The following is a 25,745-nucleotide window of genomic DNA, read 5'->3' as shown; positions in this document are numbered from 1 at the left end:
TTCCCGTGCCTGACTATTTCCTGAGCGGCCACAAAACTAGCAGATGTAGTTGAATTAAATGTTCTGTTTTCTTCTGAAACTTTTCTTTTCTTGGATTTATCCATGGTTGGCCTACCAGGGGTTGAAAAGCTCAATAAATCACGTGCTGGTGGGTGTCGCACATTGGCGGTTGTGACGCATATTTTGAGTGACAGGGAGCCGCAGCGGAGGGGTGAAAGAGCCACATGCGGCTCCAGAGCTGCAGGTTGCTGACTCCTGGTCTAGACATATTTAGTTCCTCAACCATTCTCCTATGATTTAGCCTCCAGAGCCTAAATTATCTTTCTTGCTCTACTCTGCACATTTTTTACAACCTCAGCATCGTGTGTCCAAAATGCATCTTGTCATTTGTGCCTCAAGTGAGAAATTTGGGTTGATCCAACGATCCATGGCTTCCCTTTTTTTTTTTTTTTGGTCTCTCCGTGGTCTTTTCACGAGTCTTCTCCAACGTTCAAAACCTTCAATACCTTTCCAGCTATGGACGATCTGGTTCCAGAGCTCCAGTGTCCTTCCTTCCTTGGCACCCGATCATATTTTTTGACCTGAGTTTATGGATGTTTGCAATGTCCCTTCGTCACGTGACGTTCATTTTCAACGTCCTTGCTTGGAAACTGCTGTTCACTTCCGGTTTCTAGTAAAAAACCGTTCCATGATGAATAATATGTTTGCTGAACAACCGAAGTGCTCATTTAACTACAGGGCCTTCTCTGTGGGGGCACCTACCCGCTGGAATCAGTTGCCCCCAGAGATAAGGAGAATCCAAGACCTTAGTGCCTTCCGCCGTGCCCTTAAAACCCACTTTTTCCAGCAAGCCGGGCTGGCTTAAGAAGAAATTTTAAATGTTTTAATTGGTTTGTATTTTTAATTTTGGGCCAAATTTATATATATTTTAATTGTTTTTTAATATTTGTATTTTATGTTTTTTTTAATTCTGGCTGTACACCGCCCTGAGTCCTCAGGGAGAAGGGCGGTATATAAATTTAAAATAAATAAAAAATAAATAAACTACCTACCATAAAAATGGGAGTAAAATCAGATCTGGTCACATGGTTAAGTCATAAGTCATATGAGCTGCAGTGGTCCAGTGGTTAGAGTGCAGTACTGCAGGCCAGTGGTGAAATCCAATTTTTTTTTACTATGGGTTCTGTGGGCGTGGCTTGGTGGGCATGGTGTGGCTTGGTGGGCGTGGCTTGGTGGGCATGGCAGGGAAAGGATATTGCAAAATCCCCATTCCCACCCCACTCCTGGGGGAAGGATATTGCAAAATTTCCATTCCCACCCCCACTCTGGGGCCAGCCAGAGGTGGCATTTGCCGGTTCTCCAAACGGCTCAAAATTTCCGCTACGGGTTCTCCAGAACCTATTTGAACCTGCTGGTTTTCACCCCTGCTGCAGGCTAATTCCCTGTCACTCAAAATATGTGACACAACCGCCAATGTGCGACACCCGCTGGCATGCAATTTATTGTGCTTTTCAACCCCTGGTAGGCCAACCATGGATAAATCCAAGAAAAATTAAGACAAATCCAGAGCCATGGTGGCTCAATGGTTAGAGTGCAGTACTGCAGGCTCCTTCTGCTGCCTGCCGGCTGCCTGCAATTTGGCAGTTCAAATCTCATCAGGCTCAAGGTTGACTCAGCCTTCCGTCCTTCCGAGGTCCGTCAAATGAGGACCCGGATTGTTGGTGGTAAAAGACTGACTCTGTAAACCGCTTAGACAGGGGCTGTAAAGCACTGTGAAGCGGTATATAAGTCTAAGTGCTATTGCTATTGCTATTGACCCTGACTTTCTTGGTAAATGATAAGGTTGTGATTGACAGATTCTCTAGCCCTAAAGAAAAACAAAAGAAAACAAAATGATTTTGAAATGTAGACTAGATGAGATCATCTAGTTAAAATTTTATTTTATTTTATTTTATTTTATTTTATTTTATTTTATTTTATTTATTTTATTTTATTTTATTTTACTTTATTTTATTTTATTTTATTTTATTTTATTTTATTATTTTATTTTATTTATTTTATTTTATTTTACTTTACTTTATTTTATTTTATTATTTTATTTTATTATTTTATTTTATTTATTTTATTTTATTTTATTTTACTTTATTATTTTATTTTATTTTATTTTATTTTATTATTTTATTTTATTTATTTTTATTTTTATTATTTTTATTTTTATTTTTATTTTTATTTTTATTTTTATTTTTATTTTTATTTTTATTTTTATTTTTATTTTTATTTTTATTATTTTTATTTTATTCAGTTTAGGCCTCACCCAATTCCAAACTGTTCCGGGTGGCTTATAGTAACCTCACTATAAAAAAAATAAAATGCCGGATGAATAATCAGGGACAAAATAAACAATGAACAAGAAAAATAAGAACATTTTTTTTTTAAAAAAAAAAAAAAGAAAAATCAAGAACAACTTGGTGGTCCAGCAACAATACACAAAACAGAGTGTTTTGATCCTGAGGGAACTTTGTGAAAATTTGAGAACAGATTTGGGGTTCATTGCAATCCCATCCTTGTCCGTTCCTCTTTCCCCCCCTCATGGCACTTTATATAAACACGGTACTAATTCCATCCTGGGAAACAGGGTTTAAAACAAAATATTTATGTCAACTGTTGGCAAAGAGATTGGATTAATATTGGCTGCGTTCAGCACATCTTTCGAAGTTCTTCTCAATCACTCAGGCGATGTTGGTTTGATTATGTACCATCAACTCACAAAGAGCGACCACAGAGAAGTTTTTTTTTTTCCCCATCGTGATGTGTTCCTGATTTGGTCTTTCAGGTCTCCCAAATGGTGCCCCCATCACTCCTGTTCTGAGTGATAGAATCATAGACCCGTAGTCCTGGAAGGGAGCTTGGAGATCTTCTAGTCCATCCCTCTGCTCAAGGCAGGAGTCCTTATTCCATTTTAGACAAATGTCTATGTCAGGGGTCTGGAGCCGCATGTGGCTCTTTCATCCCTCTGCTGTGGCTCCCTGTTACTCAAAATATGCATCACAACCGCCAATGTGCGACATATGATGTATTGAGCTTTCCAACTCCCGGTAGGCCTACTATGGATAAATCCAAGAAAAGAAAAGTTTCAGAAGAAAACAGAACGTTTAATTCAACTACATTTGCTAGTTTTGTGGCTGCTCAAGAAATAGTCAGGCACGGGAAGGGTTTTGTGGCTCCCGGTGTTTTCTTTTCTGTGGGAAACAGGTCCAGATTGCTCTTTGAGTGTTTAAGGTTGCAGATCCCTGGTCTATGTAGACTCTCAATCATCCAGGTCATGGTTGTCCCAAAAGTGATTTTTTTCAAAAAAACAACTGGACTTCGTTTTTCCTTGAAGACGTTTCGCTTCTCATCCAAGAAGCTTCTTCAGTTCTGAGTGAATGGTGGAGGAGGGAAGGATTTATATTCTTGGCAATCATCTGGTCGTTAAGATGACTGCAAGCTGACTGCAAGGAATATAAATCTTTCCATTCCCCACATTCAATCAGAATTCTTGGATGAGAAGCGAAATGTCTTCAGGGAAAATCAAAGTTCAGTTGACTTTTGGGGACACCTTTGGGACATCCTGGATAGATGGTTGTTGAATGTTTTTTGAAAACCTCCAATGATGGAGCACCCATAACTTCTGAAAGCAAACTCTTCCATTGTTCTCCCTGTCAGGAAATTCCTCCTTATTTCAAGGTTGGATCTGACCAGCTTCCACCCATTGCTTCTTCTTGTTCCTGGTTATCCTCTTCTCTTCTACTTTTCCCAACATTATGGACTTCTGAAAGGAGCGCTATCTTCAGATTGATTGATGATTGATTAGGTGCCATAAGTCATTGTTGACTTTTAGCAATCCCATAAATAAGGCTCTACATTTAGGCAAGAAAAACAAAATGCACAGGTACCATATAGGTGGTACCTCGCTCAATAGTAGTAACTGTGAGAGGGATCTTGGAGTCCTAGTGGACAATCGCTTAAATCTGAGCCAGCCGTGTGCAGCAGCTGCCAAAAAAGCCAACACAGTTCTAGGCTGCATCAACAGAGGGATAGAATCAAGATCACGGGAAGTGTTAATACCACTTTATAAGGCCTTGGTAAGGCCACACTTGGAATCCTGCATTCAGTTTTGGTCATCATGATGTAAAAAAGATGTTGAGACTCTGGAAAGAGTGTAGAGAAGAGCAACAAAGAGGATTAGGGGACTGGAGGCTAAAACATATGAAGAACGGTTGCAGGAACTGGGTATGTCGAGTTTGATGAAAAGAAGGACTAAGGGAGACATGATAGCAGTCTTCCAATATCTCAGGGGCTGCCCCAAAGAAGAGGGAGTCAAGCTATTCTCCAAAGCACCTGAAGGTAGGACAAGAAGCAATGGGTGAAAACGAATCAAGGAGAGAAGCAACTTAGAACTAAGGAGAAATTTCTTGACAGTGAGAACAATTAATAAGTGGAACAACTTGCCTGCAGAAGTTGTGAATGCTTCACAACTGGAAGTTTTAAAGAAGATGTTGGATAACCATTTGTCTGAAGTGATGTAGGGTTTCCTGCCTAAGCAGAGGGTTGGACTAGAAGACCTCCAAGGTCCCTTCCAACTCTGTTATTCTATTCTAAGCGTTCTCCAGAAAGTCTTGTCCCTAGTCTGGTCTTTCAGGTCTTCCAATAATGTCCCCATCATCACTGTAGCTGAATCCATCTACTCAGCTCCTGGTCATCCTTTTTCTTTCCCTCTTTCCCAACATTGATTGATTAGATGACATCAAGTCAGTGTCTCCTCTTAGCAACCATAGAGCTCAACTCTTCCAGGCTGAACGGTGTCTCCACTGACTTGCAATTGAGTCCTTCCACTTGTTGATGGGTGCCTTCTTCTCTTTCCGTCCATTTTTCCCAACATTGTGGACTTGTCAAAGAAAATTGATTGGGTTGATTATATGCCATCAAGTCTCTGTTGACTTTTAGTGACCACATAGATAGGTTTTCTCCAGAGAGATCTGTTCCTAACCTGGTCCTTTAGGTCTTCGAATAGGCCCTCATTGTTGCTATAACTGAGTCCATCAACCTGGACTCATGTTAGCATATTTAGAATAGAATAGAATAGAATAGAATAGAATAGAATAGAATAGAATAGAATAGAATGGAATGGAATGGAATGGAATGGAATGGAATGGAATGGAATGGAATGGAATGGAATGGAATAACAGACTTAGAAGGGACTTTGGAGGTCTTATAGTCCAACCTCCTGAACGGTTGCAGGAACTGGGCCTGGCTAGTCTAGTGAAGAGAAGAACCAGGGGAGACAGGAGAGCATCTTCCAAGATTTGAGGGGGCTGCCCCAGAGAGGAGGAGGGGGGGTCAAACTATTTTCCAAAGCACCTGAAGGCCAGACAAGGAAGAATGGATGGAAACTGATCAAGGAGAGATTCAACTTGGAAATAAGGAGGAATTTCCTGACACTTAGAACAATCAACCGATGGAACAGAAGTTGCCTTCAGAAGTTGTGGGAGCTTCATCACTGGAGGCTTTCAAGAAGAGACTGGACTGTCATCTGTCAGAATTACTGTAGGGTCTCTTGCTTGGGCAGGGGGTTGGACTAGATGACCTCCAAGGTCCCCTCCAACTCTGTTAATCTGTAATTTTCCAGTTCTGTTATTCTGTTTACACTTTCTGCCCTGCTTGAAAAGCAGGATGACTGTAAAAAAAAAATTAGAAGTTGCAACTGAGAAGTCTGACCAACTGTGCATTGTAGGAAACGTTGATCTTGATGTGATTTTTTTTCTGCAGACCTTTGGAGGTTGCTTCTGAGCAGTCGTTAAAAGTTGTGGGTCGGGGACAAGGGTGAAATCCAACAGGTTCTGACAGGTTCTGGAGAACCGGTAGCGGAAATTTTGAGCAGTTCGGAGAACCGGCAAATACCATCTCTGGCTGGCCCCAGGAGTGGGGAGGGAATGGGGATTTTGCAATATCTTTCCCCCAGGAGTGGGGAGGGAATGGGGATTTTGCAGTATCCTTCCCCTGAAGTGGAGTGGGAATGGGGATTTTGCAGTATCCTTCCCCTGCCATGCCCACCAAGTCACGCCTACCAAGCCATGCCCACAGAACAGGTAGTAAAAAAAAATTGGATTTCACCACTGGTCGGGGAGGGGGGTGTGTGGAAGGGGCCAAATGTGAAATCCTGCTGGAGAAATCTCACTCTCTAAACGGCACTTGGGTGCCTGGATTTTTGTGTTGAGAAATCCAACACTCAGTTGAAGTGGATTCAAAAGTTTGTAGGGCGTAATATATTAAAATTAAATGAAAGAAGGAAAGATAAATATGTATTTTAAGAAACAATGGTAAACTTTGAAGATGATAGCACGAATGTTATACCCAGATGATACATGGATTGATTAAAAAATGTACAGGAATACTAGAGGAATAATAGTAAAGTAAAAAATGAAATTGGAAATGGAGACGTATGTAAATAGAAATTAGGTCTGCTCGAATACCATCTCAGATTGAATCAAAAAAGGAAAGAACAAAGGAATGGGAAAGAGGGGAGGAATAGAGAGAGGAAAGTAGGGGAGTTGGGAGGTGAGAAGAAGAGAAAAGAAGGATGGGAAAAGGAGAGAAAGAAGGAAGGGGAAAGAAGAACAGGAGAGAAGGTAAGAAGGGGAGGAAGAAGAGAGGAGAGGGGGAAAGAGGAAAGGAAGTAGGAAAGGAGAGGAGAGGAGGAATGAGGAAAGAAGAAAGAAAGGAGGAGAAAGAAGGGAAGGGAAAAAGGAAAGGTTGTAGTAAAACAAAAGGAAATGGTAAAAGAGCAGACCTGAACAAATAATTAATTAATGACCTAATGGAAGTTAAAGAAGAAGATGAACAAACAATGTATAAGGATGGATAAAAGACTGTACATTTAAACATGTTGATGAAAAATAAAAATAAAAAACCTTAAAAAAAATAGTTTTGCAGGGCCGTTGGGATCCTCCCCGTTGCTTGAGTCTGGCCAGTGTTTCTATTTTAATCAGTTTTAAGTTGCAGCTCTCTTTCTTGAGATCTTGGCCAACGCTTTCCCGTTGCAAAGTTCCTCAAGAAAGAAAGTTGCAATGGGACGCGATGAACATCTGAAGCTCCGTGATGGCTCCTTTTACAAGGAGCGGGAACCACGTCCTTCAGCGGCCTCTCTGAAAACACCCCGTCCCTCCTCCCTGCCTCCCCAAAATAGGCTGCTTTCCCCAAATTCAGCTGGAACCACTTAACAAGCCCTGTTTTCTTTGGATTCGGATCCCGGAGGAAATAAAACAGAGATGCCTGGAAATTGAGGGAAGAGAGAAAGAGAAGGACGGAATGAGGAAACGAAACAACAAGGAGTGGGCCAGTCAGATTAAAAAAGAGATTTGTCTGAACTCGTAAGGGTTTCCTCCTCTGAGCAGGGGGTTGGACTAGAAGACCTCCAAGGTCCCTTCCAAATCTGTCCTTCTGTTAAAAGAGAACACCTGGATCAGTGGTGGGTTTCAAAATTTTTTACTACCTGTTCTGTGGGTGTGGTTTGGTGGGCATGGCATGGCGTGGCATGGCTTGGTGGGCGTGGCAGGAGAAGGATACTGTAAAATCTCCATTCCCGCCCCACTCCAGGGGAAGAATACTGTAAAATCTCCATTCCCATCCCAATCCAAATTTATATAGATTTTAATTGTTTTTAATATTTGTATTTCATGTTTTTAATTCTGGCTGTGCACCGCCCTGAGTCCTCAGGGAGAAGGGCGGTATATAAATTGAAAATAAAATAAAATAAAAAAATAAAATCCAGGGGAAGGATACTGCAAAATCCCCATTTCCTCCCGATCAGCTGGGACTCGGGAGGCAGAGAATAGATGGGGGCGGGGCCAGTCAGCATTTTTACTACCGGTTCTCCGAACTACTCAAAATTTCCGCTACCGGTTCTCCAGAACTGGTCAGAACCTGCTGAAACCCACTTCTGATCTGGATGGTTCTCTATCTGTGCTGTCGGACAAAAATAAATTGGGAGGAATTGAAATGTCAGGAAGAAGGAGAAAGAAGAAGAAAGATTGTGGCCTTCACTTAATGACCATCAACATAAAGGTTGTAAAATCAGGCACCGTCACATGGTGACCTACTTAACGACCGTCACTGTCAGCATTCTGATGCTGCCATAAAAAAGATGAGGCTTGACTTTTCACCTACTTATTTTCTCTGTAGATAATATCCCCTAGGAGATGGGATGGGAGGGGGGAACATTCCTGTGGGCTGAGGTCAGAAGTTGGGGAGACCGGCTTGGAAGATGGCCAATGAGAAGATGAGAATTGGGGAATGGAAAGGGAAGGGTTTGGGGGTCAGAGGGTTAGTATCGGCTACGACGAAGTCGGGGCCAGATCTGTCATACTCAATAAATGGAATATTTCAGCAAAGATTAATTGTTTGGGAGTGCAATTTATTTGAGATGACATCGAAACCTGACAGTCACGACTTGTGACCAAAATGGCAGGCTCACTTAACGGTCGTCAATCAAGGATTATCTGCATCCAAAATTAAGCCATAGGGTTAAGAGAAGTGAGAGTCCTTCTCAATCCAGCTATGTTTTTCACCGCAGAGGAAATTAATTTTGGCCGAAGTAGAACTTGGAGTAGTGCTTGTGGGGGCGGCCGAAAGTAGGGAGGGTTTGCGTCAGGGGCCAGTCTGAGACTGAGGTACCATGATTAAGAAGGAACAATCCAGATGTTAAATCATTCTGTCCTAGACAACTAAACCCAGACAGTTCCCAGGAAGCTGCAAAGTTGGATATTTTGGGCGTCTTGTGTTACATTTGCGGTGCGCTGAAAATTGAAAAGACTTCCAAGAGAGGAAAGGAAGTTAGATGTTCGTGGCAATCAAGAATTGGCTCAACAGCAGTAACTGTGAGAGGGGTCTAAGTGACCCAGTGGATCACCATTTAAGTAATGAGTCACCAGGGTGCTGCAGCTGCCAAAAAAGCCAACACAATCCTAGGCTGCATCAACATAGGAGTAGAATCAAGATCACGTGAAGTGTTAGTAGCATTTTAGAATGCCTTAGTAAGACCACGCTGGGAATATTGCATGCAGCCTTGGTCGCCACGATATAAAAAAGATGTTGAGACTCTAGAAAAAGTGCAGACAAGAGCAAGAAAGATGATGAGGGGACTGGAGGCTCAAACATACAATGAACGGTTGCAGGAACTGGGCATGGCTGGTCTAGTGAAGAGAAGGACCAGGGGAGACAGGATAGCATCTTCCAATATTTGAGGGGCTGCCACAAAGAGGAGGGGGTCAACCTGTTTTACAAGGCACCTGAAGGCCAGACAAGGAATAATGGACGGAAACTGATCAAGGAGAGATTTAACCTGGAAATAAGGAGGAATTTTCTGACAGTGAGAACAATCAACCGATGGAACAGGAGTTGCCTTCAGAAGTTGTGGGAGCTTCATCACTGGAAGCTTTCAAGAAGAGACTGGAGTGCCATCTCTCAGAATTGGGTCTCCTGCTTGGCTGGGGGGTTGGACTAGATGACCTACAAGGTCCCTTCCAACTCTGTTCATCTGACTCTTTCTAAGATGATCAAAGCAGGCCTGGATGCTAAAACATACGATGAACGGTTGCAGGAACTGGGCCTGGCTGGTCTAGTGAAGAGAAGGACCAGGGGAGACAGGAGAGCCTCTTCCAATATTGGAGGGGCTGCCACAGAGAGGAGGAAGGGGGTCAAGCTGTTTTCCAAGGCACCTTTGAAGGCCAGACAAGGAATAATGGATGGAAACTGACCAAAGAGATATTTTATCTAGAAATAAGGAGAAATCTTCTGACAGTGAGAACAATCAACCCATGGAACAGAAGTTGCCTTCAGAAGTTGTGGGGGCTTCATCACTGGAAGCTTTCAAGAAGAGACTGGACTGCCATCTCTCAGAATTGGGTCTCCTGCTTGGGCAGGGGGTTGGACTAGATGATCAACAAGGTCCCTTCCAATTCTGTTCATCTGACTCTTTCTAAGATGATCAAAGCAGACCTGGATGCTAAAACATACGATGAACGGTTGCAGGAACTGGGCCTGGCTACTCCAGTGAAGAGAAGGACCAGGGGAGACAGGAGAGCCTCTTCCAATATTGGAGGGGCTGCCACAGAGAGGAGGAAGGGGGTCAAGCTATTTTCCAAAGCACCTGATCATCGCGCACGCCTGCGTGCCAGAAACCCGGGAATTCCCCACTTCTGGTCTAGACTATCAAAGAGAATGCTTCAACGGTTGGTCGTAAGTGTGAAAACCGGCCATAAGTCCCTTTTTTCAGTGCCGTTGTAACTTGGAACGGTTACTAAACAAATGGTTGTAAGTTGAGGACTACCTGTATTATGCCACAGAGCGGTATTCCTCAATCGTGGTAGCGTTAAGGCATTGTGAACTTCAATTCCCAGAATTCAGCTGGCTGGGGAATTCTGGGAGTTGAAGTCCACCTTTCTTAAAGTGCCCGAGGTTGAGAAAAACTACATAAATACACACATTAAGTGAGAACAAACAAACAAACACGGAATTGGTGTCCCCGCCCACTATTGGTTCTGGCCACACCCATCCAGTGCTCCAGCTCCGCCCACCATCCATTCTCTCAGTGCTGGGGGATTTTGGGGGATTGGCTACCCCTTTTCTAGAAGGTGTTTTCCCATCCAGTGGTCTCCTGATGAGAGCAGGGGATGATGGGAATTGTGGTCCAACACACCTTGGAGGGCATCAGCTTGGGAAAATCCAAGTATCATGTGTCTAAAAATGTTTCTCACCTTTGGCCACTAAGATACGTGGACTTCAACTCCCAGAATCCTCTGCTCAGCATGGCTGGCTGAGGAATTCTGGGAGTTGAAGTCCACAGATCTTAAAATGGCGGAGTTTAAGAACCACTGGTCTAAGCTCAAAATCAGGATGCATTTGTTAATTGTTTTCCCCTATTTTCAAGTCTTCTCCCTCAATAGAAAAGCATCTGTTTCTGTATGTCGCTTCTCTTCTCTTTCTAGCCTCCCAAGGGCCTGCTTTGCATTTATTTTTCCAAAAAGATCAGAGAATTATTAATAGTTTTCCACCCACTTCCTGTGTTAATTCTGGGGATTATTTCTTCTTCTTTGTTTTTTAAAAAGCAGTTTCTTAAAGGGAACTTCGGTCTCTCTCAGAGAGCGTGACGCACTCAGGAGTTGAGCAAAGGAAGGACTGTCCGAGGGAGTCAGAAAAGTCAAGATGGCAGCCGGGACGAGGCAAGCTTAGCACCTCTGCAGATCCTTTGATTAAAAGGAAAACAAATAGCCAATTCCTCTGTCCTAATTTTGTTCTTTAAAAGAGAATGAAATCCCAGGGATTTCTATAATCTAATGGCCATTCTCTTTCAATAAATCTAGTTAAAGAAGATTCTGTGAGAATCTTTCAAAAAATTCAGAAGGAGGAACTGGAAAACTAGAGTCTGTTGGTGAAATCCAAAGCACCTTAAAAATATCTTGAAAACAGTGCAGGGAACTATCGGGTATTCCCATCAAATGTTTCACTGAGATCAAGATATATTATGTCCACTGCATACCCCCAATCAACTAATGGTTAATCAAAAAAATGAAGTCATTGTCACCAAAACGTCTGTTCGACAAATCATGATGGCAGCTATTAATCCCTGTGCTGTTTTCCAGATACTGCTTATAGATGGTTATAATTCATCTTCATTTCTAAGTATTATAGAGAAGAGAGGATCAATTTATTCTCCAAAGCACCTGAGAGCATGACAAGAAGCAGTGGGCAGAAACTCTTCAAAGCGAGATCCAACCTGGAACTCAGGAGGAGTTTCCTGACTGGGAGATCAATTAATCAATGGAACAGATTGCCTCCTAGGGTTCTGCGTGCTCCATCGCTGGAGGATTCCAAGATTGGACATCCATTTGACCGGGATGGTATAACGTCTCCTGCCTTGGGCAGAGGGTTTGATTAAAAGACCTCCAAGATCCCTTCCAGCCCTATGATTCTATGTTTCAGTGATTCCGTGATTCTGTGATTCTGTGATTCCATGATTCTTTTTCTATGATTCTATAATTCTATGTTTCTATGATTCCGTGATTCTGTTTCTACGATTCTATGTTTCTGTGATTCTGTGATTCTGTGATTCTTTTACTATGATTCTATAGTTCTATGATTCTGTGATTCCGTGATTCCGTGATTCTGTGATTCATTTTCTATGATTCTGTAGTTCTATGATTCTGTGATTCTGTGATTCTGTGATTCTTTGGTTCTTTTTCTATGGTTCTGTTTCTATGTTTCTATGTTTCTGTGTTTCTATGATTCCGTGATTCCATGATTCTGTTTCTACGTTTCTATGATTCTATGTTTCTGTGATTCTGTGATTCTGTTTCAATGATTCTATAGTTCTATGATTCCGTGATTCCATGATTCCATGATTCCATGATTCTGTGATTCTGTGATTCCATGATTCTATGTTTGTATGATTCTATGATTTTGTGATTCTGTGATTCCGTGATTCTGTGATTCTGTGATTCTGTGATTCTGTTTCTATGATTCTGTGATTCTGTGATTCTTTTTCTATGATTCTATAGTTCTATAGTTCTATGATTCCGTGATTCTGTGATTCTGTGATTCTTTGGTTCTTTTTCTATGGTTCTGTTTCTATGTTTCTGTTTCTGTGTTTCTATGATTCCGTGATTCTGTGATTCTGTGATTCTGTTTCTACGTTTCTACATTTCTATGATTCTATGTTTCTGTGATTCTGTGATTCTGTTTCAATGATTCTGTGATTCTGTAATTCTTTTTCCATGATTCTATAGTTCTATGATTTCATGATTCCATGATTTTGTGATTTTGTGATTCTGTGATTCCATGATTCTATGTTTGTATGATTCTGATTTTGTGATTCCGTGATTCCGTGATTCCGTGATTCTGTGATTCTGTGATTCTGTTTCTATGATTCTGTGATTCTATGTTTCTATGATTCTCCAATTTTCCAATTGTATGAATTGTATGAAGAGCCGAGGTGGTGCAATGGTTAGAGTGCAGCACTGCAGGCTACTTCTGCTGCTAGCTGCAGTTTGGCAGATCGAATCTCACCAGGCTCAAGGTTGACTCAGCCTTCCATCCTTCCAAGGTGGACCCAGATTGTTGGGGGAAAATATGATGACTCTGTAAACCGCTTAGAGAGGGCTAGAAAGCACTGCGAAGCAGTATATAAGTCGAAGTGCTATTGCTATTGCTAATGGTAGAATCATAGATAGACTTCTATCCTTGCTGAATTTCGACTTCCCAGCTCATGCTGAAGCGCTTAGCTCCTGTGCTGCCACCGAAGGGGACCTCTTGGCTCCATTGACCTGTCATTGGAAGCCCCGGCTTCCCAGAGCCTTTCCAAAAAGCTGGAATTCATCAGACCAATCTGTTGTAAGAACCTCTCCTAAAAATAGAGGACTTCAGGAAACGCGTCTCCCCTGAGGATTTCAAAAGACGAACATCTGCGTTTCATCACGGATCTAAACATAAGTCTTCTTTCTGTCTTGCGGGAATAGAACCACTGTCCCAAGGAAGTGACTATGAAGTCGCCAGGGAGGAGGAGGGGGGTGGATTTTAATCATCTGGATCCCAGTTGATCCTGGAACCTTATTTATTCATCCTAACAAGTCTTCGTGAAAGATGTCCTTTTTTCTTTCCTCTTTCATTTCATGTCTTGTCCTCTTGTTTCTTCTGAGAGCTTGTGAAAATGACTTCCTAAAATGATTTTTGAAACAAAAACCTTTGGGAAGCTGGCTGGGCTAAGAGAGTATTTTGCATTCACACCAGGGGTGAAATGCTCCCGGTTCGGACCGGATCGCCCAATCCGGTAGCGATGGCGGGTGGTGGTTCGGAGAACCAGTAACAAAAATCCCTGTGCCCACCCCCACCATGCCCAGCTGAGCCACACATCAGAGGCTCTTTTTTAAAAACTTTTAAAAGCATTTGTTCTACAACCTCTTCCGACGAAAAAATGCTTTTAAAAGTAAAAAAAAAAAAAAAAAAGCCTCTGATGATGCCCAGCTCAGCTGGGATCGTCAGAGGCTTTTCAAAGCATTTTTTTCTGCAACCTCTTGGCTGAAGAGGTGGTTTAAAAAATGCTTTGGAAAGTCTCTGACGATCCCAGCTGAGTTCCCTGATCGGCAGAGAGGCTTTTCAAAGCATTAGAAAAAATGCTTTGAAAAGTTTTTTTTTAAAAAAGTTGGCCACGCCCACCCAGTCACATTAACCCCCCTCCCAAGCCACGCCCACAGAACCGGTAGTAACCAATTTTACATTTCACCCCTGATTCACACAACCCCCTGAATTAACTGAGCTGGAAGTCTAGCACATGCATTTTAAACCACCACCGCGAGCAGGGCGAGTGTTAATTTGTGTTTGTGTATTGGTGTGATGGGTGTGATGCAAAGTCACCCTTTCTGTATAGGTCAATGTTTTTCCACTTTGGCCATCTTAAAATGGATGGACTTCAACGCCCAGAATTCCCCAATTGGCAAAAACAGGAGGGATTGAATCATGGAAAATTAAACTCAATTCCAAGTGTCTTCCCAAGTGTATATGTTTGTGTATGTCTATAGGGATGCAGTGGCTCAGTGGCTAAGATGCTGAGCTTGTCGATCGAAAGGTCGGCAGTTCAGTGGTTCGAATCCCGAGTGCCGCGTAACGGAATGAGCTCACGTTACTTGTCCCAGCTTCTGCCAACCTAGCAGTTCGAAAGCACGTAAAAAATATGCAAGTAGAAAAATAGGGACCACCTTTGGTGGGAAGGTAACAGTGTTCCGTGCGCCTTTGGCGTTGAGTCATGCCGGCCACATGACCACGGAGACGTCTTCGGACAGCGCTGGCTCTTCGGCTTTGAAACGGAGAGGAGCACCGCCCCCTAGAGTCAGGAACAACTAGCACGTATGTGCGAGGGGAACCTTTACCTTTAATTATGTGTCCGTGTACATATATGTACCGTGTTTCCCTGAAAATAAGACCTGACCAGAAAATAAGCCCTAGCATGATTTTTCAGGATGCTCATAATATAAACCCTACTCTGAAATAAACCCCAGTTAAGGTTGTCAGCCAGACAGATGCAAAATAAGACCTAACTGGAAAATAAGCCCTAATGCGTCTTTTGGAGCAAAAATTAAGTTAAAACCCGGTCTTATTTTCGGGGGAAACGTGGGTATATAATGTTTTAGTTTTAAGGTTTTGACGGTCGCAACCTTCACAAGAAAAAGCTGGAGATGAGAATTAAACCACAAGGACCTCTGAGCCCAGCTGGCAGAATTTTGCCCAGCGAGTTATTTGTCCGGATGGCAGAGCCCATGCCCGTTCCGTGGCATGGCCGCGGCTCAAATACAGCATGTTCTCCCTTTGAACTTTGTGCTATTTTGCTCGCAGCCAGGGACTCCAAGACCTCTGAAGGAAGGGAGATCGGTGGAGCTAACAATTTGTTCAATTAGTCAGCCAGAAGGAAAGCAAAGAGGGAAAGGCTGCCATGACGGCTTGCTCCAAAGTTACCCGCAGCCAGGAGATGATTAAAACTGGCACTCTCCGACAGAGCCTTTCGCCAAGAACTCCGAGAGTGGAGAGCGATTTACCGGAAAGACATGTTTATTCCTCTTACATGGTCATAAAGCGTTCGGCATATTTTTCATCTTCAGCTGGTGTGGCTGGATCCCCGGGGAGAGTCGTGCAGACATTTCCAAGTTGTTGGGCAATGGGGCAGAGGAGGGCAGAGGGACTCCGTAGGGATTTTACAACAGGGCTTGTGTTGTTTTGCCCAGGAGAGTCACAGAGTTTCCACGCCTATTCTCTATTTCTCTCTTCTTCTCTCCCCCCCACCTGCTATCTTTCTATCTTTCTTTCTATCTTTCTATCTTTTCTATCTTTCTATCTTTCTATCATCTAACTATCCACCTATCAACCTATATATCTACCTATCTACCTCTCTCTCTCATCTAATTATTTACCTATCTTCTATTATCACGTCTATTTCTATCTATCTACCCTGTTTCCCCCAAAATAAGACAACCCCTGTTAATCAGCCCAATCAGGCTTTTGAGTGCATGGCAATAAGGCCAAGCGCTTATTTCAGGGTTCAAAAAAATATAAGACAGGGTCTTATTTTCGGGGAAACATTCTATCTATCTATCTATCTATCTATCTATCTATCTATCTATCTATCTACCTATCTATTTTTTTATCTATCTTTCTATCTATTTCTCTTTAGCCAAGTTCTTCCTACGTAAACTATCTATCTATCTATCTATCTATCTATCTATCTATCTATCTATCTATCTATCTATCTATCTATTTCTTTTTAGCCAGGTTCTTCCTACGTAATCTATCTATCATCTATCTATCTATCTATCTATCTATCTATCTATCTATCTATCTATCTATCTTTCTATCTATCATCTATCTATCTATCTATCTATCTATCTATCTATCTTTCTATCTATCATCTATCTATCTATCTATCTATCTATCTATCTATCTATCTCTCTATCTATCTTTCTATCTATCTATCTATCTATCTATCTATCTATCTATCTATCTATCTATCTATCTATTTCTTTTTAGACAGGTTCTTCCTACGTAATCTATCTATCTATCTATCATTTATCACACGGATGGGCAACTGTGGCCCTTTTACAACCTGTGGACTTCAACTCCCAGAATTCCTAAGACAGCCATGCTGCCTCAGGAATTCTGGGAGTCGAAGTCCCCAGTTCATAAAGGGGCCATAATCACCCACCCTCGATCTATCATGTATTTATTGATTATCATCTACTCAAAATAACAGAGTTGGAAGGGACCTTGGAGGTCTTCTAGTCCAACCCCCTCAAGCCTATACCATTTCAGACAAATGATTATCCAATCTCTTCTTAAAAACCTCCAGTGATGGAGCACCCACAACTTCTGGTGGCAAGCAGTTCCACGGGTTAATTGTTCTAACTGTCAGGAAATTACTCCTTAGTTCTAAATTGCTTCTCTCCTTGATTAGTTTCCACCTATTACTTCTTGTCCTGCCTTCAGGTGCTTTAGAGAATAGTTTGACTCCCTCTTCTTTGGGGCAGCCCCTCAAATATTGGAACACTTGCTATCATGTCTCCCCTAGTCCTTCTCTTTGATAGGCTGGACAAGGCAGAACTAGAAATCTCCATCTCCAGGTGAATGGCCCAAAGTTACTCAGCTGGCTTTCATGCCTTAAGGAGTGCTAGAACTCTCCATCTCCTGGTTTCTAAGCCAGCACCATAACTACTGCGCCAAAATAGTTCTCAATATTGGCATAATGTTGGCTGGGGAGAAGACAGCTCAGAAACCCTTCCTTCTCATGTTGATGTGGCTGTTTTCTCTTTAGCTGGAGAACTTCATTCAGATGAACATCAAGACGGAGATGGCCCACATCCAACAGAATGTGGTACAGAACCAGACGGCGGCCATATTGGAAATTGGCACCAATCTTCTGAGCCAAACAGCTGAACAGACACGAAAACTGACCGATGTGGAGACTCAGGTGATTGATGACATGGGTGGGGCAGTTTGAAGGTGTGGGGGGGAGAAATTACACATATTTAGAAGCATTTAACTTTCAGCCGACTCTGCAAAGGAAAGAAAACTTTGCCAAATATTCCGTTTGGATTTCTGGACATTTGTTCTTGGAATTGGCTTTAAGTTCCTCTTATACCCAAACAAAACCACTTTCCAGTTCTTCTCATATACCGTGTTTAAAATTTCACTGGAATGGAATTAATCAGCAATTTATTAAGTTATGAGGAGGAGGAAGAGGAGGAGGAGGAGGAGGAGGAGAGGAGGAGGGGAACAACTGTGGGATCCTTTGTGTTCTCTGAACTTGGTTTTCTTGCAAATATTTCACTACCAAACTAGATAACATCATCAGTGCTAGAAGAGAATGGTGTTTGCGGGGAGGAGGAGGAGGAGGAAGAAGCGGAGGAGGAGGAGGAGGAAGAGGAGGAGGACAGTGGGGTCTTTGGTGCTCTCTGAGCTTGGGGGTTTCCTTGCAGACATTTAATGACGCAGCTAAGTAACATCATCAGTGCTAGAAGAGAATGAGGTTTGTGGGGAGGAGGAGGAGGAGGAGGAGGAGGAGGAGGAGGAGGAGGAGGAGGAGGAGGAGGAGGAGGAGGAAGTGGAGGACAGTGGGGTCCTTGGTGCTCTCTGAGCTTGGTGGTTCCCTTGCAGACATTTTATGAGCCAGCTAAGTAACATCATCAGTGCTAGAAGAGAATGAGGTTTGTGGGGAGGAGGAGGAGGAGGAGGAGGAGGAGGAGGAGGAGGAGGAGGAAGTGGAGGACAGTGGGGTCCTTGGTGCTCTCTGAGCTTGGTGGTTCCCTTGCAGACATTTTATGAGCCAGCTAAGTAACATCATCAGTGCTAGAAAGAAGTGGGGTTTGTGGAGTGGAGGAGAATGAGAAGGGAGGGGAGGAGGAGGAGAAGGAAGAAGAAGAGGAAGTGTGTGGAGCTTCCAGGAATTCTCTAGCATTTTTGCCCTTGGCTTGGTCTAAGATGCTCCCAGTTTCCCTGCTGAAACTCTGGTGACGTCTGTCCCACGTGCTGTGTAATTACGGAGTGCTTGTCACATCCTCTGTGTCAAGTTTCCGAAAGATGCCCTAATTAATTCATGAGCCATGATCCAAACTTCAAAGGAAATATAGTCATTTATTTAGAAGCAACATTCCAGCAATACTGGGATGCAGTTAGGACTGATCCTACGTAGATTTACGTTCCCCTATGACCCTGTCTCTCCCCTCCTCTCTGGCCATGTCATAAATCACATTCTCCAATTACCCACTTTGGCTGGCTGTGAAACCTAACACCCTCATTCTGATTGCGGTCAGGAAGAATGTATGGAATGCACTTCAGTTCTCCCTCCCTCCTGCTCACGGCAATTTGAAAGCTTTGCAAGTTGACATTCTGACTGACAAGTAGTGTTCATGAACACGCTCTTGTTGATCCTACATAGGGACTAAAAGTCTACGGAGATTCTCAGTCATCCAGGTCGTGGTTGTCCCAAAGGTGCTTTTTCAGGAGGCAACTGGAGTTTCCTTGTTTGTTTGTTTGTTTGTTTGTTCGTTTGTTTGAAGACGTTTCGCATCTCACCGAATGGTGTGGGAGTAGGAACGGATTTCCCCCCAAAAAACTGCAGACTACAGAGACCATTTGCACCACTCAGGAGACCCTGAAGACACATATAAACCTCCAAGGGGCCTCAATGACTCTCTCCAAGGATGCAAATGACCAACTGTCTGCAAGGAGTATCAATCCTTCCCTTCCTTCACCATCCAGTCAGAGCTGAAGAAGCTTCTTGGATGAGAAGCGAAACGTCTTCAAAGAAAAAAAACAAGAAAAGTCTGGAAAAAAAGACAAACATGAGCTGGATGACTGAGAATCCCCATAGATTATTAGCCATGTGCTTTGGGATGAACCCCGTTCAAACAACGTGGGAATATGAATGGATTTTTTTAAAAAAATATTGCAGACTATAGAACCATTTGCACTATTCAGGTGCACCTTCAGGACACAGGTAAACCTCCAAGTGGCCTCAACGGCTCTCCAAAAGGATGCAAATGACCAGCTTTGTCTGCAAGGAGTATCAATCCTTCCCTTCCTTCACCATCCAGTCAGAGCTGAAGAAGCTTCTCGGATGAGAAGCGAAACCTCTTCAAAGAAAAACAAGAAAAGTCCAGTTGCCTCTTGAAAAAAGCACCTTTGGGACCACATAGGGAGTGTTACAGTCCTTACACTGTCTCTTGTAGGTGACTGCTGTTTTTGCTGCTGGGGTTTTGCTGATCTCCATGGTTTGAATCAGTGGTGGGTTCCTCCCGGTTCGGCCGAACCGGTAGCGGTGACGATATGATGTCACCGAACCGGTTCTTTTTGTTCAGGAGCTGGGCCCTCCTGCCCCACCCACATTATTCTTACCTTTTATTTGGCCCCGCCCCCAATCTATTTGCTGCTTCCCGAGTCCCAGCTGATGGCTAGAAGGAAAAAAAAAATGTTTAAACTCTTGCCGTAGGGCTTCAAAGGGCTGCCCTACAGCTGATCACTGTTAAAAGGCAGTGTGGTGGTAGACCAGTGTGCTCAAAAAACAAATGGGTAAACTGGTACAGCTGTTGTGGCTCCGTCCTCCGAGCCTATCTTATCGGAGGGAGAAGACTCTGAAAGTGAAGGAGAGGAGTCGGCCAGGCCTCCCTCTCCAGGCCCCTCCTCTCTGGCAATGCCTCAGGTGCCGGCCGAGGAAGAGGAGATTAGCCAGGAGCCAGGTGTCTCCGATGATAGCGATGACGGTGATACGTCGTTCCTGGATCCACGCCAACAAAGGCGTGATAAACGGTTGCAGCAGTTGAGGAGGCGTGCCAGGGATTATAACTGAGTCACTGGACCACACCCCAGAGACTATATAAGAGAGGGTGGTGGCTATTTAAGACTCTGTGACGGACAAAAACTAACTCTGGCTAATCACTTTGAACAACGCCTAAATCTGCCGAAGGTTTCTTGTTTTTTTTTTGTTTTTTTTTTTATTAGAAAAGTTTTCAAATACAAATTTTCCCCCTTTTTTTTCCCTCTCCCTCCCCCTCCCTAACCCCCCCTCCCCACCCATCCCCCCCTGTGACTTCTTCGTAACAAAAAAAAAAACCCTAATTCATAACAGATTACTTACTCCCTCCTCTAAATATTGACCTTTACTTACTAAAAATATTATTAATATTATGACATCCCCCTTTATCCATACATTTCAGAAAAGAGAAAAGAAAGAAAAAAAAAGACATTATACTATAACATTATAGAATAACTTGTAATTTAGCATAATAGTATTATAACTCCCAATTTGGCAATAATCTGCCCTTTTTCGAAGGTTTCTTGTTTTGAACTGGACTATTTGCAAACTGTGGGTATTTCTGTTTATCTGGTGAAGGGATACTAAGTAAAAGCACTTGGCAGTCGGTGCTCGTATTGCTGCCAAGTTGTGTGTGTGCCAAGTGCTTCCTTTAACCCTCGGCTGGCTGAGTGTGTGTGTGTGTGTGTGTGTGTGTGTGTGTGTGTGTAGACGGGGACAGAACACACAGCTCTGCACGCAGTTAAAAGCCTGGTAGACCAGGACCTCTGCTAAATCCGAAAGAATTGTCACCTGACCATCAAGCCACGCCCACAAAATAAGCCACGCCCACAGAACCGGTAGTAAAAAATTTTAGAACCCACTCCTGGTTTGAATGGACGGTTGTGTGTCCATTCTGAGGCTGAACTCCATAAAAATTGTCCTTGGTCTTCCTTCTCTCTGGTTTTGCTCTGGCAGCTGAAAGGACCCGCCGATCTCCAGCTAAGTTTCCAACCCTAATCTTGGCTTCTTTTGTGCTCCACGCTTAGGTGCTGAACCAAACTTCACGCATCGAAATACAACTCCTGGAGAATTCGCTCTCCACGAACAAATTGGAACGGCAGCTCCTGGTGCAAACCAGCGAGATCCACAAACTCCAGGACCAGAACAGGTGAGCTTGCTGGGCTGAAGATGTGTGATAGCAGGGTTCCGATATCTCAGGGGCTGCCCCAAAGAAGAGGGAGTCAAGCTATTCTCCAAAGCGCCTGAGAGCAGGACAAGAAGCAACGGGTGGAAACTCATCAAGGAGAGAAGCAACTTAGAACTAAGGAGAAATTTCCTGACAGTTAGAACAATTAACCAGTGGAACAACCTGCCTCCGGAAGTTGTGAATGCCCCAACACTGGAAGCTTTTAAGAAGATGTTGGATAACCATTTCTCTGAAGTGATGTAGGCAGGGGTGGGCTTCAAAAATTTTAGCAAGGGGTTCTCTGCCCAGTTGCTGAGTGGGCGTGGCCATGGTGGGTGTGGCCTAGTCAGCCTCCTGCACCATGGTGGGGTGGGGGCGTTTTTGCACTTCCCAGGCTCTGGAGGCTTTCTCAAGCCTCCGGGAGGATGAAAATGGCCTCCCTAGGCTCCAGATACCCTCTGGAGGCCGGAAACAGGCCCTAAACTTCCAGTAGGCCCATTTTTCGCCTTCTCCAAGCCCCCACATGTGTTCTGTCCCCAACCACACACACACACACACCAACAGACGTTCAAGAGTTAAAGACCAAACCAGCCGGCAAAATCCTTTTCCTTATGATAACGGAACTTGGCAACAACCTAGTGGCTGCCTGCCAAGAGTTTATTACTTACGAAGAGGAGAGATAACTTCTCCCCACTTCTGGTACATCAAAGTAAAATGTTCAATAATTATGGAGTCAATCAAGTCCAGAGATAATCCAGCAAAGTCTATAGCAAAAAGTCCGGCAATGCAGAATGGCGTGGAAGCTTTCAGCTTTGTTCGTCTATTCTAATACAGGCAGTCCATTCATTGAGAGACAACGGCACTGAAAAAAGTGATGGATGGACGTTTGTCAGACTTGTGACCGTTGCGACATCCCCATGCATGGGTTATGTAATCAGAATGGGGACGCTTCTTAGCAACTGATTCATGTTTATGACGGTTGCAGTGTCCCGGGGTCACACAATCCTCTTTTTGCGACCTTCGGATGAGCAAAGTCCACGGGGAAGCTGGATTCACTTAACAACCGTGTTTTACTAACTTAAAAGCTGCAGGGACTCACTTAATGGCTGTGGCAAGAAAAGTCATAATACAGGGCAGAATTCACATATCAGCTCTCACGCTTAGCAACGGAAACTTTGGGCTCAATGGTGGTCGTAAGTCGAGGACTGTCTCTAAGTTGCCTTAGAGGTGAGAGATGTGGGAGACAGGATAGCGGTCTTCCAATATTTGAGGGGCTGCCACAAAGAGGAGGGGGTCCACCTATTTCCCAAAGCACCAGAGGGCAGGACAAAAAATAATGGATGGAAATTAATCACAGGGAGGAGCCATAGAGCCTTGGTAGTACAGTGGTCTAAGGCACCCTGTTATTAAGCTGGTTATTAAGACCAGCTGCCTGCAATTACTGCAGGTTCGAATCTCGCCAGGCTCAAGGTTGACTCAGCCTTCCATCCTTTCTAAGGTAGGTGAAATGAGGACCCAGTTTGTGGGGGCAATAAGCTGACTTTGTATAAATATACAAAAGGATGAAGGCTATTGCTTAACGCATTGTAAGCCGCCCTGAGTCTCCGGAGAAGGGCGGCATATAAATCAAATTAAAAAAAAAAAAAAGAAATTAAGGAGAAATTTCCCAACAGCGAGGACCATTCACCATTGGAACAGCTTGCCACCAGAAATGAGTATGGAGATTTTCAGTCATCCAGGCCACGGTTGTCCCAAAGGTGCTTTTTCAAGAGGCAAGTGAACTTCCTGGTTTTTTCTTTGAAGACTTTTCACTTCTCATCCAAGAGCTGAAGAAACTTCAAAGAAACTTCAAAAACCAGGAAGTCCAGTTGCCTCTTGAAAAAGCACCTTTGGGACTTGCCTTCAAAAGTTGGGCGTGCTCCATCACTGGAGGTTTTTGAAGAAGAGACTGGACAACTAATCATCTGGAATGGTAGAGGGGCTCCTGCTTGAGCAGGGGGTTGGACTCGATGACCTCTGAGGTCTCTTCCAGCTCTGTTGTTCTGTATTCTGTGTGAGAGAAGGAGGGAGAGAGAGAGGGAGAGAGAGAGAGAGAGAGAGAGAGAGAGAGAGAGAGAGAGAGAGAGAGAGAGAGAGAGAGAGAAAGAAAGAAAGAAAGAAAGAAAGAAAGAAAGAGATAGAGAGAGAGATCAATAGATAGATAATGTTGTAGATTGATAGATCAATGGATAGATAGATAGATAGATAGATAGATAGATAGATAGATAGACAAATAATGATAGATGATAGATAAATAGATAGATAGATAGAGATAGACAGACAGATAGATAGATAGATAGATAGATAGATATAGATGATAGAGATAGATGATAGATAAATAGATAGATAGAGATAGACAGATAGATAGATAGATAGATAGATAGATAGATAGATAGATATAGATGATAGAGATAGATGATAGATAGATAGATAAATAGATAGATAGATAGATAGATAGATAGATAGATAGATAGATGATAGAGATAGATAGATGATAGATAGATGATAGAGATAGAGATAGATGATAGATAGATAGATAGATGATAGATAGATGATAGATAGATAGATAGATAAATAGATAGATAGATAGATAGATAGATAGATAGATAGATAGATAGATAGATGATAGATAGATAGATAGATGATAGATAGATGATAGATAGATAGATAGATAAATAGATAGATAGATAGATGATAGATAGATGATAGATAGATAGATAGATAGATAGATAGATAGATAGATAAATAGATAGATAGATAGATAGATAGATAGATAGATAAATAGATAGATAGATAGATAAATAGATAGATAGATAGATAGATAGATAGATAAATAGATAGATAGATAGATAAATAGATAGATAGATAGATGATAGATAGATAGATAGATAGATAAATAGATAGATAGATAGATGATAGATAGATAGATAGATGATAGATAGATGATAGATAGATAGATAGATAAATAGATAGATAGATAGATAAATAGATAGATAGATAGATGATAGATAGATGATAGATAGATAGATAGATAAATAGATAGATAGATAGATAAATAGATAGATAGATAGATGATAGATAGATGATAGATAGATAGATAAATAGATAGATAGATAGATAAATAGATAGATAGATAGATGATAGATAGATGATAGATAGATAAATAGATAGATAGATAGATAAATAGATAGATAGATAGATGATAGATAGATGATAGATAGATAGATAGATAAATAGATAGATAGATAGATAAATAGATAGATAGATAGATAAATAGATAGATAGATAGATGATAGATAGATGATAGATAGATAGATAGATAAATAGATAGATAGATAGATAGATAGATAGATAGATAGATAGATGATAGAGATAGATAGATAGATAGATAGATGATAGAGATAGATAGATGATAGATAGATGATAGAGATAGAGATAGATGATAGATAGATAGATAGATGGATTAGATAGATATAGATAGATAGATGATAGATAGATGATAGAGATAGAGATAGATGATTAATAAATAGATAGATTAGATAGTGATAGATAGAGATAGATGATAGATAGACGATAGATAGATAGATAGATAGATAGATAGATAGATAGATAGATAGATAGATGATAGACAGACACACAACAGATAGACAAACATGGAAAAGTGGAAAGATGTCATTAAAATACAGAAGGGACCTTGGAGGTCTTCTAGTCCAACCCCCTGCACATACCATTTCAGACAAAAGGTGGTCCAATCTCTTCATTTCAGCCCTTGAAGAGCCAACTGCTCCCTAAAAGCCACGAAGGCAACATGGGGACACAGCAAAAGAAAGTCAAACCAGGACAACATGTTTGCACTGTGGTCAGTCACAATCAAGTCACTACATCTGTTTCTCTACGGGAGGGTGAAGCCGCTGGGTTTTTTCTTTCAGCCATGGCACGTTCACGGATAGAGACGCCTCCTTGCACTAATGGACCCCTTGGGGAAGATTCAACAGTCTGGGATAGACTCCCAGAAGATTTAAAAGTTAAGAAAGTGTCCGCAGATTCATTCTGATAGTAACCTCTTCATTATTATTTTTTTTTTTTAAATATCAGGTCTCATTTCTGAGATCAGTGTTTGATAGAAGATGGAGATGATAGATGATAGATATTTAG

The 25,745-nt window shown here is 42.4% G+C and overlaps 1 protein-coding gene across 1 annotated transcript in view; it reads left to right on the top strand.

Annotated features, from left to right (window-relative positions):
• ANGPT4 (angiopoietin 4) overlaps positions 1–25,745 on the top strand; it is a 45,794-nt gene that overhangs the window by 4,005 nt on the left and 16,044 nt on the right. The window contains exons 2-3 of the mRNA XM_070940257.1: positions 17,387–17,542; positions 21,412–21,533. Coding sequence (XP_070796358.1) covers positions 17,387–17,542; positions 21,412–21,533 — 278 coding nt within the window. The remainder of the gene's footprint in view (positions 1–17,386; positions 17,543–21,411; positions 21,534–25,745) is intronic.

The sequence above is a fragment of the Pituophis catenifer genome, unplaced genomic scaffold, assembly GCF_029215685.1.
Source record: "Pituophis catenifer annectens isolate HBS135680 unplaced genomic scaffold, rPitCat1.0.hap2 SCAF_3, whole genome shotgun sequence".
Taxonomy (NCBI): domain Eukaryota; kingdom Metazoa; phylum Chordata; class Lepidosauria; order Squamata; family Colubridae; genus Pituophis; species Pituophis catenifer.
This window is presented reverse-complemented; position numbering and strand designations above follow the sequence as displayed.